The sequence below is a fragment of the Balaenoptera borealis genome (assembly GCF_965194805.1).
Source record: "Balaenoptera borealis genome assembly, chromosome: 10".
NCBI classification, from domain to species: Eukaryota; Metazoa; Chordata; class Mammalia; order Artiodactyla; family Balaenopteridae; genus Balaenoptera; species Balaenoptera borealis.
Window position 1 is genome coordinate 72,198,675 of NC_138874.1, and position 13,609 is coordinate 72,212,283.

The following is a 13,609-nucleotide window of genomic DNA, read 5'->3' on the forward strand; positions in this document are numbered from 1 at the left end:
CCTCAGGCAAACACAGATTTATATGAGGGACACGGCAGATACTCTCTGAAGAACAGGAAGGAAGGATAAACATGAAAACCTCAAAGAAAATAGAGGATCTGATTTCATCTTGAAGACACATTTATATTTTGAATTTTTCACCAGATAGTGGGACACTGGGGCAGCAGAGCACACATCTATCAGAAGCAAGAGAAGCAGCAGTGCTCCCCTGAGTAAGGGATGCACAATGATCTATGGGAGTGGAGGGAAAATAACTTTTATTCATATTTATTTTTGTCTCCTTTAAATGTTTACATGCTTTATAATGTGTGTATTATCAATGCATACATAATTTATAAACTAAAAGTATACACATATTCAAGTGTTTGCTCAAAACATTTTTGACTGATAGGTGGGGTTATACAATCATAGACTATCAGAGGCCATAGGAGAATGACGCCTGGCCTGGGAGAACCTGGGCGCCCCCTGCAGGCTGGGAGTTCTGGGCCCATGAGAAGCACATTATAACACCCATCCACTGACAGCACAAGTCTTTCCTGGGTCCTCCTGTTCCACCACTGTGTAGGTGCAGGTCTCCTTGTTGAAGATTATCTGGCACTTGTTTGTGTCATAATCCACAGGTACAGCAGCACTGTCATTGAGACAAGAACAAGGCCTGTTAGAAGGAATAGGATGTCCAGCCTCCCCAGGGCCAGCTTTGTGCTGGAAGCAGCCCGCACTCCAGGTGTCTGGGGTGCCCCTCACCTATTTAAGGTCACCCCTTGTCTGGGAACCCCAAAATGCCACCTTCAGGAATTTGCACCCATATATATATATATATATATATAGGACCTAGACTATGAACACAGACCATCCCTGACATTGTTGCTAAATTCCATCCCGCGCACACAGGACCACAGCAACTTCCAACAGGCCCAGAGGCAGGTCTGGACTCCTCTGAGGCCAGGCAGCTTGCTTCAGCCTGGCTCTTCTTGTCATCCCTGCTCAAGAAGTAGCCAGCAGTACTGCTGCTTGAATGTGGGAAGGGAATGGTTGTCCCAAGCCTGGCATAGAGGCTTGTTAGGCCAGGAGCTGGCTCAGCCAACAGAAACAACAAGTCACTCCAGGTAGGGACCATGGAGCCCTGGGAAAAGCTGATGAAAACTGGAAACAATCTCCCTGGGGAAAATCCACCCACACATTCAAGGGTGCCAACAATTTTAGGGCTCATTGCCCTCTTGAAACCCAACTGTAAACCCCAGATTTAAATTGCCCGTCCCCAAAGTGTACACAGAACAGCCATCCCCAGGGCCCTTTGTGACTATGTTTCCTTCCACAAAGTAACCCTCGACTTATTTTAACAAAAGAGGACATTTCAATCCTCTTCCCAAAGGGTAATCTGGAAACCAAAGGGAAGACTGGAAGAAGCTTTTCCCAAGGCACCTGGGGTAGGTGGCCTGGGTAGTGGGGAGGCCAGAGCAGCCTGGGCCACCAACCTCAGCCTCGACTGCCACTAGGCAGCTTCAGATCTGGACAACGGCCCCTAGGGCAGGGGTCCCCGACCCCCGGGACAAGGACCAGTACTGGTCCGCGGCCTGTTAGGAACTGGGCCACACAGAAGGAGGTGAGTGGTGGGTGAGCGAGCGAAGCTTCATCTGCGGCTGCCCATCACTCGCACCACCGCCTGAACCATCCCCCCCCACCCCCCGCCACACCGTGGAAAAATCGTCTTCCACGAAACCGGTCCCTGGTGCTAAAAAGGTTGGGGACCACTGCCTTAGAGAGTGCAATGGGTTAAAAAATTCTCCCAGAGAAAATTTAATCAAAACATGTATTTTGCTATCACAAAAAAAAAGTTCATGAGAGAAACTTCATAGGTGGCGAGATAATTATAGGGGAAAGGAGTTGGTGGCTCTGAGCAGGAGAGAAAATATGCCCCTTTCCTCCACGTGGAGCGCTGTGTTAAGTGGGATAGGCAACGTGGCAGGGAAGAGGGAAGGGGCTCTGTGGGCCCTGACTCGGAGTCAGTTACTGTCCCAGGCTTGAGGGACACATAACTGGCATAGAGAAGGCATTAAATCTGTTTTAAGTGAATGAATTTATATGCTGAATCTCATTTAATTAATTAATTAATTTTTTTGGCCGCACCTCGTGGCTTGAGGGATCTTAGTTCCCCAACCAGAGATTGAACCCAGACACTCAGCAGCGAAAGCGCTGAGCCCTAACCACTGGACCGCCAGGAACCCCCTCATTTAATTCTCATATCCACCTGATAATCCCTATTTTACAGTGAGGAAACTGAGGCTCAGAGAGATTAAGAAACTTATACAGGGCACACAGCTGGTATACAAAGGAATGGAGATTCAGACTCAGTTACTTTGGCTCCAGCATCAAGCCTCTTCCCACTTCACTGTTTTCCACACTAGGTCCACGGGACCCCTAGAAGAGGGTCATATTGACGTGGCTGTGATGATGCATCACTGAGTGGGGTGGGAGCGTGGCAAATCCAGTTGACAAGGATGCTTTGGCCACTCTGGAGCTGCACTCTGATGTCAGAGAGGAAGAGCTCACTAGGCCTTAACCTTGCTGATACAATCGCACTCCAGAGTCACATTGACACTCGATACAAAGACAATATCAAATTTCAGGAGCACAAAATCAAGGTTCAGTTGTAATACGCAGTGACCCAGCCAAGGCAATACCTGCAAACCTGCTTCGGGCAGCCAGACATGCAGTCTCCGGATCTGATATTCCTCTTGTTCCATTTAGCACTTAGCATGGGGCATGCTCAACAAATGTACTCAGAACTTTCCAGATACTTCAACTTCAGTAGCATTCAGATGTTCTAAGTCAAGTGCTTGCTCTTCTACTTCCTGGTGGTATCATAAGACTCTCTGAGGCACTTGTTAAAATTCAAATTGCATGGCCTCCTATAAATTCTGATTCAGTAGGTTTGGGGGTGGGCCCCAGGAATCTGTATTTCATCAATCCTCTCAGAGGAGTCTGTGATCAGGCAAGTTTGGGAAACACTACTTTATGACAATGCTTCTATCATCAAAGCCACTCCTGTTCTTGCAAAACACTATAGGGCCAAGGCTGATGTGAAGACATCAGATGGATGGGAGGGGTGGGGGAGTGGAGGTGGAGTGGCTGATTTGGATGTAACTACTGAGGAAACAGGGCCATGATGCAGACACTCTGTTTTATTGGCCCAAGTACCAGAACTTTGGAGTCCACAGTAACCCAGCAGAAAACATCTGCGTAACCTTTGGGCTGACTTGAGTTAAACTTAAGCAGTGAAGTAACTTCGGGTTTAGAGTTCAAGGTTCACTACAGATCATCCTTTATTCCTCACATCCATTCCCTCTGCCTGTGTTCAGAGCCACTCCTGTTCCTGCAAATTGCCACGGGCCAAGCAAGACTGAAGTGAAAACCAGCTCACTTCTAGAATAGCTTCAGACTACTGGGTACACTATCCTGTCTTCAGCAACCCATATGGATTTAGATATTTAATAATAAAGGTTATTTATCAAGATTCAAAAACAACTTAAAAGAAATAAGACTGAGGTAGAAGCAACCCATTAACAGATGCATGGATAAATAAAATGCGATATATAATTTAATATATTTAATATAATTTATTTTTTGCTTTTTAAGGCTGAATAATGTTCACTGTATATACAGTGAACATTATTCAGCCTTAAAAAGCAAGGAAATTCTAAGACATGCTACAACATGGGTGATTCTAGAGGACGTTACATTAATATAAGCCAGTGTAGGGGTTCAGGACAAGCCTCCCCAAAATGTGCCACTTTTGCATGAGGATTATTCTGAGCTAAAGGCAATAGACACCTTGCAGGTTCAAGAGAAACTACTGCCCCATTAACTACCTAGGTAGTATTAAATTGAGGATTCTTCCCAGAGAAGAGTTATTACCAGAGATAAATTTTATTTAAGTGACCCCGTTTATCTGTCATGGTAAACATCTAATTACCAAACATATACTCTTATTCTTATCATCCTGTAAATGACTCTCCTGTCCTTGGAAGCCCCAAGCCCCTAATCCATTCCTTAGCTCAGGATGGCATATATACCTCATTTTACCTGCCTTTAGGTTTCTGTCTCTAAACCTCTCGTGTATGTGGGTTTCCCGTATATATGAAATTAAATTTGATTTTTTTCCTGTTAATCTGTCTCATGTCAATTGAATTCTTAACCAGAAGAACCTAGAACGGTGGAGGAAAGTTTTCTTCCTTCCCAATACCAGTCATAAAAGGACAAATACTGTACAATTCCACTTAGGGTTGTCGAATTCATAGAAACAGAGAGTAGATGGTGGTTGCCAGGAGCTGGGGGGAGGAGGACATGGGGTGTTATTGTTTAATGGATATGGAGTTTCAGTTGGGAAGATGAAAAATTTCTGGAGATGGATGGTGGAGATGGTTGCACAAAATTGTGAATGTACTTAATGCCACTGAACATAACTTTTAAAAGGGTTAGGGACTTCCCTGGCGGGCCAGTGGTTAAGACCCTGCACTCTCAATGCAGGGGGCACAGGTTCAGTCCTTGATCAGGAAACTAAGATCCCACATGCCACACGGTGAAGCCAAAAAACCCAAACAAACAGACAAACAAAAACCAAAAAAATGGATAAAATTCTAAATTTTATGTTATGTATATTTTACCACAGTTAAAAAAAAAAGAAAGGAAAAGAAATAGGACTGAAAACTAAACCCCCTTCGGGATGTGATTTTGAAAGAGGTAGTAGCTGTTCCTCAGATAGCACAGCAGCTGCCTCCGCCTCTCAGCCCTGTTGGCTTGAGACTTACGTGTTGCAACAGTAAATTCCACCTTGGTCACAAGTACACTCCTCACAGTTCTCAGTCTTCCACTTTGAGTTCAGCGGGTGTATGACTCCATTGAGATCCTTGCATTCTAAAATAATACATGTGGTATCATCAGCACGGTCCCAAAGTCATGCAACCAGAACAAGGCTTGTAGGACACTGGGGCCAGCCCATGCCCTCTGCACACCACCCAGAGAGGGAGAATCTCAATGACTTTAAAGGCATATAAGAAATGTGCTCAGGTGTTCACTCATGGCTAAATTCCAGTACTATCCAACTCGTGCCACTGATCATGTTTTCTTACAGCAAGATTAAATCTACCCAGAGTTTGTTTCAGAACAGACATTTCAAGAAAATATAAGCCCCTCTCTCTTTAATCAGAGAGCTATTATGAGCCTAGGGGTACTTAGGGTGAATTTTTTTTCTGCTATATTATGTCTGGATAAATGCCTCCTTTCTCCTCTTCCCTTTGCTTTGCTTTTCAACCCCCAATGCACATGTGAAACATCTTGGGCATTAAAAAATAAAAAATAAAAAATAAATCTATGCCTGGGTCCCAACCCAGAACCATGAAATCAGAATCTCTGGGCATGGGGTCCAGGCTGCCATATTTTTTAGAAAGCTCCCCCAACAGGTTCAAATGTTCAACCAAGAATGAGAACCACTGCTCTAGATCCATGGCGGTCCATGTGTGCTTGAGGGATGAGCGACATCAGCACCACCTGAGGCCGCGAGACATGAAGACTCTCAGTCCACTCCACGCCCACAGAATCAGAATCTGCACTTCAATAAGACTCCCAGAGGGTTTGCATGCACATTTAGAGTTTGAGAAGTACTAGAATAATCAATGACTCTTAACCCTAACTGCATATAGGAGTCAATCAAGAAGCTTCTAAATGTGTAGCTCCTATCCCAGTGATTCTGATTTACCTGGTCTTGAATGGAAACCATCTGAGCATTAGTAAGCTTCAAAAGCTCTCCAGGCAATTCTCATATAGCTAAGGTTGAGAACCACTATCTTATTCAAATGGCAAGTTGAAGTCCCTCATTTTACTCCATTTATGTATCTGCCCTAACCTCCTATCTCATGTAGATTTAAGGGCATTCATCTGCCAACAGGTTATGTCTACCAGGATGCAGTCAAATAACATTGAAAAGCCAGGACTTACTACTAGGTGTAGAGTTCTGATTAGATATGATATAGCACTGGGCGTTGCATGAAGTCGCCAAGGTGGCTAAAACCACGAGGCTACCCAGAAGAGCATTCTGCAATGTAAAGAAGGGTCAGGGAAGAAGAACGAATGAATTCAGTTGTAATCACTGACTGCGTGTCCTGTATGGAGGTCCCTGCTAGGCTCTGACAAGTGGTTTGAAGGTAGAGCTTCTACCTTCAGATAATCTAGCAGAGGAACAAGATCTATACAAGTTACTAAAATAAACTGGGGAAAAAGCAAAATGTGAGTGAAAAGTCATAGAGCAATAATGTTAGTGTTCTATTTTATTACAGAGGAGGTTCAGGAAACCCTTGTGGATAAGAGATTTTTAGCTGTTTGCAGAGCATGTATAATTTAAAGGACAGAAATGAGGGAGTGAGAAGAGTTTCAGGAAGATAATAAAACATTGACAAAGATACGGAGACAAAGAAAACGCAATTGGAGACTCGCTGGAGCTAATTGGGTTAGTTAGAGTTCTTAGACCACAAGGATAAGAACTTCATTTTCCAGATGATAAAGGCATCGTTGATGGCTGATGAACATATCAGCTCATCTATGCTGATACTGGATCTGTAGGACAAAGGAAAGTATCAAGCTGCTCTTGTCATCATTTTGAGATGAGCAAGCAAAACATACAAACAAACTTTATGGTGGGGATTTCCAAAAACCTTTTAAAAAGGAAGATGTTGTGAGACAGTCTTTGGGACGGTGTGATAAGTGGGTCTCATCTGCTCATTTGCATCTGTTTCCTTCAAATGGGATGCGGTGTTACAGCACAGTGGTTGCCGGGCAGGTAGCACCTGGCTTTGAATTCCAGCTCAGCCCACAACTAGCCATGTGAATATCTCACCATTCTAAGCCTCAGTTACCTGCTCTGTAAAGTGGAGATAAAAAGAGTCCTGTGGGAGATCTAGAGAACAAACTAGCAGTTACCAATGGGGAGAGGGAATGGGGGAGGGGCAATACAGGGGTAGGGGAGTAAGAGGTACAAACTGTTAGGTATAAAATAAGCTACAAGGTTATATTATACAACACGAGGAATATAGCCAATATTTTATAATAACAATAAATGGAGTATAACCTTTAAAATTGTGAACCACTATACTGTACACCTGTAACATATAATATTGTACAGCAACCATACTTTAATTTTAAAAAATAGTCCTGTGGGGAGGATGGAGCGATGCATGTAATATGCATGATGAATGAGACATGTGCTACACACACACTCTGCTAGACCCAGATTTTGACACACACACCCCCCCCCCCCCCGCAAAACACATGCACAATTTTGTGGTGAGTAAAGCAAATAGCAGGATAAACTTTTGGGAAGAAGTCATGGAATTCATAAAAACGTGTTCCAAGCAATGATTAATTAATGGCAATATGAAGACAATTTGGAAAATGGTTACAAAGAAAAGTAATACGATACTGTGATTTTTAAAAAATATTGAACCTAAAAGAAAAAAAAAGATGTGGTGAGAGTACTTATTCTGTAAGATGTCTAAAATTAATTATGAGCTGATGCTACTTGAAGTAGTGTGTTACTGATATAAGAATAGAAAGACAAATAAAGGGAACAAAATAGAAAACCCAGAAAAAATATATATTTATTTATAAATAAATATATATATAAATTTACTATAAAATAAACTTAGTCTTTGAAATCTGTAGAGAATGATTATTCAATAAATGGTATTAGAACAAGCGGTGAACTATTTGAGGAAGAAACAAAGTTAATTTTCTACTTTAGTTCCCACAATAAAATACATTCTAAAAGGATTCAAAGGTTACATTTTTACAATAAGATCATAAACTAATCACAGAAATATAGGCAAATATCTTATTCTAAGCATAAAAGGAAAAGAAAAGAAATAAATTTGAATATGTAAAAGTTGTAAGTCATAAACAAAATTAAAAAGCAATTACCAAATTTGGAGAACAACATCAATGTATGAAGAGTTTCTATATATCAACAGGAAAAAGAGAAGCATCCTTAGTTGAAAAATGACAAAGGAAATAAAGTGGCATTTCACACACACATGCACAGACCCTAATAGAAATGACGAATAAATACATGAGAAAGTTCAATTGACAGATAACACAGGAAATGTAACCATGTAGATAAAATAGAATCATAATGGGATGGCAAGAATAATTATTTAATTTCTAATACCCAGAGGGAAATAGAGGCATATATGGGAAGTAAAGTGCACAAGAATAGGGACTTCCCTGGTGGCGCAGTGGTTAAGAATCCGTCTGCCAAACGCAGGGGACAGGGGTTTGATCTCTGCTCCAGGAAGATCCCATATGTCGAGGAGCAACTAAGCCCATGTGCCACAACTACTGAGCCTGCGTGTTGCAACTACTGAAGCCTGTGCACCTAGAGCCCGTGCTCCACAGCAAGAGAAGCCACCGCAATGAGAAGCCGGCGCACCGCAACAAAGAGTAGCCCCCGCTCGTCACAACTAGAGAAAGCCCAAGTGCAGCAACGAAGACCCAACGCAGCCCCAAAAAATAAAAATAAAATAAATTTAAAAAATTTTTTAAAATTGCACAAGGATGGTTTGTATTGGAACAATTTTTATGGAGTGTATATCCAAAATCTTAAAACTCTTTACAGTATTTGCCTTCATCACTTCTAAGTCTTTTCACTTCTAAGACTTGATCCTAAGAAGAATGGCACAGAGAAGGAGATCACTGTCTCCTCAAGGTTGCTTACTGCTGTGGGAAAATGGAAATAATCAAAATGCTCAGGAACAGGGCTGGTTGAGAACGTGATGATTCAGAAAAGAAACTGGTCAACTGAGGAAGTAAGAGAAAATTAAATGACATGAGCAAGTGATCACTATGTATCATTAAGTGAAGTAACAGGTTACAAAACAGTTTGCTTGGTGTGATTCCTATAATGTAAAAAGATACATAGAGATACTGAAGGTTCTGTACCACATTTTAACAAGTCATTTTGGAGCTGAAGGATTATGACAACTTTTCTTCTTCTGACTTTTTCTCTTATCTTCTAAATTGTCTACAATAAAATGCATTGGTTTTATAAACAGAGAAATAAATCAATTCTTACAAGAAACCCTCCATACATTTAGCTCACACCAGGACTTGAGGGTGCACCTGCTCTCTGTTTTATTCTTTTGCATAATCTTCAGCTTAAGGTCATTGTGGAAACCTGAATTTTTTTCTCAAAAAAAAGAAAGAAAGAAAGAAAGAAAAAGGCCAGGCTTCTTGGCAAAATTTCTGCTCTCTTCATCCAAAAAGGGAGCTCCTGGGAGATAGTGGTGATCATGGGAATCTTGAAGGTCTTGTTTCACTGAGTCACAGAACAGAGGTATCAGTAGGCATGAGCCAGGGCTGCAGTCCCGGGTGATTGAGGAGTGCAGAATTCCCAGATTTCCCACAGCTCTAAGCAGAGGCCCCCAGTTGAATGACTGGGGGATGGAGTCCAAACATGGTGACAGGGGAGAACCAATTATTCGGTTTTGAGATTAACCAATTGACACTATCTCAAAAATAGCCTGCCACTGGCATGCTTTTCCTCCCCCCGCCCTTTCTCTCTCCCTCTCTCCCTCAGTTCCCTCCCCTGTAAAAAGAGAGGTTCCCCCACTTGGGTGGGCATCAGAATCACCTGGGTTGCTAATAAGGAACCCCCAGTCTCGGGCTCATTGAAGAAGGATGGGGTCATGACCTTTGAATCTTTACCAAGGCCCCCAGGTGAGAAGCACAAGAAAAATGATCAAAACCAGTGCTGTTTCAACGTGCATATGAGACTCTGGGAGATCTTATTAAATAAACTACAGATTCTGCTTCAGTGGAGTTTGAGTCCTCATTCTAGCAAGCTCCCAGGCGATACCACTGCTCCTGGTCTGAGGACCACCCCTGACCAGAGAAGCTCTAAACTTCCTTCCTGTTCCCATATTCTATTCTTCCACCTTCCCTCCCTCCTTGTTCTGCTTCCTTTCCTGTCTTCAGTAGACATAATCCCCTGGTACTTGCAGGCACAGGAGACAGTGCAGCTATAAGGCCAGCAAGTGTTATATTTTCTAGATGGTGCAGCTTTGTGCCTGGCCTTGAGATGAAGCAGGCTGGTGGTGCCCCTAGAAATTGTGTCCTTTTAGGTAAGTCGCTGCTCCTTGAAGAGACTTGCCCTGTAGGATCAAGAGTCAGGTGTCTTCAAGGGGGTCTTAGGCTGGGCAGGGGCACTGCCAGGGCTGTAGCTTACAAAGTTCACTCTGAGGCTGGAGGAAGGGGTCTGAGTGGAACTGGGAGGATCCCACTGTTTTTCTACTATTTCCAACTCTGTCTCAAGACCCGTCTCTGAGGCATGGCCCAAGGGAGGATCCTCTCCAACCTCACTTTCTACTCCTGCTGGTTGGCCACTTCCTTCCTCTTCCTTTGCACACCGAGAGCAGCCCAGTTCATTCCGTTTTACTCACTCTAGGAAAGGATATTTCGAAAAAGATCAAGTCTGAATTAAAGACAGAGAGGAAGCCTAGATGAGTTTTTATAGATTCTGATGCAAAATTTTTTCTTAATACAACATGATACAATGAAAAGTGCCTAGAGTATTGGTTCTCAAACTTTGCTGAACATGAAAATCACCTGGGCAGCTTTGAAAAACCCTGATTCTCAGGCCTCACTGCAGGCCAATTAAATCAGAGTGTCTGGGATGGGAGTAAGGTATCAGTATTATTCACAGACTCCCAGGTGATTCCACTGTACAGGCAAGTTTGGAAAACACTGGCCTAGAGAGAGGGACTCCTGGGTTCACAACTCTCCTCCCCCAGAGGCTCCTGGTGAGACCCTTGCAGCAGCTTCTTGCCTTCCCCAGGCTCAGTTTCCTCATCTGTAAAATGATGCAGTGCTGGGGCTGTAGTGCTGAAATTATATTTAATTTCACAAATCACTCACTCAAAGCTCAAGAATTAGAGACATATATGAAACCCAACTGACCCCAAAATTACTGGAAGAAATAACAGCTTTGACTTTAGAGAACAGAAATAGTGCTAAATTCATGAAGATGTTCCCAAGCTCCCAGACGCTCATTCTACTACACATTGTATTGCAAGTAATCTGTAGAAGATTCATGACCAGGTCACATTTCCCCTGAATAGTATCCAGTAGAAACACACATCACAGCATATTAAAATAAAGAATATATATATCCCCCCCTTTTTTTCTTTTCTGGCCTTTATATATGAAACCAGTTACCTCCATTGTGATGAGCAGGAGTCCTTGCAGGTATTGCATCCAGGGAAAGTCATGCTGAATTTATATCAGAGACGGCAACCATATGTTTGGCATCATTAGAAAAGATAACATACCAAGGACACATTCAGTGTTTACAGAGGGTTGACTATCAACAAGAAACTACAGTTTCAGATGATTTACGAATTATTAATAAATCAGGTCTCCACCCCAATTATATGTTTACCCTTGCTGTTCCCACCCCTGATATGCATTTGCCCTTGATGTGAAAGAGCAGAGGAAGAGAACTCCCTTTTCCTGAGCCTTCTCCTTGCACTGAGTGGGTGATTAGGCACAGGGCATGTTATCTTGTTTGATTTCACACACAAAGAAAAGGAGGCTCAAGGATGCCAATCACACAGCCAGTTGGGCTTCAAGAAGGGGCATAAGAATAGTTCAGTGGTGAAGCTGGGCTTCAAGAAGGGGCATAAGAATAGTTCAGTGGTCAGCCCAACAGGTGCCCTGAGGGTCTATTTTGAGAGAACAGAAATGCCCCAAGCCACTCTCCATGGCTTGAGGACACAGCACCCTGCAGCCAGGTTTCCCTGGACAGCCTGGACTTTCTAAAACTCCTCTTGAATCTTAAGTCTGCTCCTGGCTACATCAAGCAAGCTTTCCTTCTCTTTCTTCAACCATGATCCTCCGAAAAGCCCTGCATGCCCAGGATGGCCTTTGGGGAGTGGCAACAAACAGAACTTCCTGGTACATTTGAGGGACTTACCATTTTATTAGTTTGCTCAGGCTGCCATAACAAAATACTTTAGACTGCGTTGCTTAAACAACAGAAATTTATTTTCTCACAATTCTGGAGGCTAGAAGTCTGAGATCAAGGCATTGGCAGGATTGGTTTCTTCTGAAGCCTCTCTCTTTGGCTTGTAGATGGCTGTCTTCTCCCTGTGTCTTCACGTGGTCTTCCCTCTAAGCATATCTATGTCCTAATCTCCTCTTCTTTTTTTTTTTTTTTTTTGGGTATTGAACCAGGAAGCTTTATTTACACAGTAAAAGTAACAAGCAAATTCCTGAGAGACTAGAGCGGCTCTAGTGCAAGACAGTCGCGGCCCGTGCGGAGGACAGGCTGCGGTGGGTGGAGGTGGGGACAGACCCAGCGCCTCTGCACCCAGCGCTTCGCCCCGGGCAGGGGCCTGGCCCAACACTGCCCGTCCTGGCCGCCACACTTCCTGAGGCTCCCCAGTGCCCACGAGGTACAGCTGGGAAAGCGCACACGGCCCCAGAGACCGCCGACTCGCCGTCCCCGCGCCCCGGGACATCGCCCCCCCGCACTGAAACACAATTTCTTTGCCAAAGAGACTATGCTAGAAGGTCAGACTATCCTACCTAGGCTACAAGATCTCTGCTGCGGTCTGGGATTTTTTTTCTTTTTTTTTTTTTAATCTTTTTCTCTTCTCTTTCACTAATCTCCTCTTCTTATGAGGACACCAGTCACAGTGGATTAGAGCCCAGCCTAATAATGACCCCATTTTACTTTAATTACCTCTTTAAAGGCCCTACCTCTAATACAGTCACTTTCTGAGGTACTGGGGCTTAGGATTTCAATATATGAATTTGAGGGTAACACAGTTCAACCCATAACACCATCTTATCCCCAAATGTTCCCCCTACAGCTTGCCATGGTGCCTAAAATTTCACCCTGTGTTTGCCTCTACACACAGATGCTCAGGCCTCTTAACCAGTTGGCTCTCAAAACTCTTCAGAGCTGGCCATGGTGATCCTTTCCAGTGCCATCCTCTACCTCCCCTAAAATAAGTCTTTGGGGTAGCTCTCCTGCTCCCTTAAGGGGCTGCCTCCCCTCTCACCGGCGATGCCATAGGCTCCTGTACACTTCTGCTTTCACCTCATATGTTTAAACTGCCCGCTGCTGCCTCTGAGTTCCTGGAAGTCAGGGGCACATTCGTCATGGTTCGTGGCCCCTCGGTTTCTTTTGAAACACAGAGTTTGAAGAATTTCACACGATGTGAGTCCCATTACACCAAAGTAGCATCTAGGACTTGCTGTCCTAGCATCCTTGTCACAGGTGTGTGACCTCAGTTCCACAATCAGACACATGGAGCAGGACCTCCTTACAGAGGATGCCTGGAAACTGCCATCACACAGAGTCCCCCGGGAATGATGGCGGGAGTGGATGCTGCTCCTAGGGCGAGGGTGTCCAGAGTCCAGTGTGCAGTGTCAGTGGCATGAGCGGCAGTGACTGTGACCAGAGGCAGTGAGGTCTTGCTGGAGCAGTGAGGTTTGGGGAGTCTATCTGGCCTCATGGCAACCAAGCCTATGTCTCTGGCCTTCCACAAAGCCTGTGAGC

The 13,609-nt window shown here is 43.8% G+C and overlaps 1 protein-coding gene across 1 annotated transcript; it reads right to left on the reverse strand.

Annotated features, from left to right (window-relative positions):
* Positions 1-97: 97 nt before the first annotated feature.
* MSMB (microseminoprotein beta) lies at positions 98-11,964 on the reverse strand. Its single transcript, XM_082339673.1, has 4 exons — positions 11,260-11,964; positions 5,995-6,091; positions 4,809-4,914; positions 98-631 (listed from the first exon to the last, which is right to left on the reverse strand). Exons 1-4 carry the CDS (start codon positions 11,296-11,298, stop codon positions 502-504), a joined length of 372 nt encoding a protein of 123 aa, XP_082195799.1. The 5' UTR covers positions 11,299-11,964; the 3' UTR covers positions 98-501.
* Positions 11,965-13,609: the final 1,645 nt, after the last annotated feature.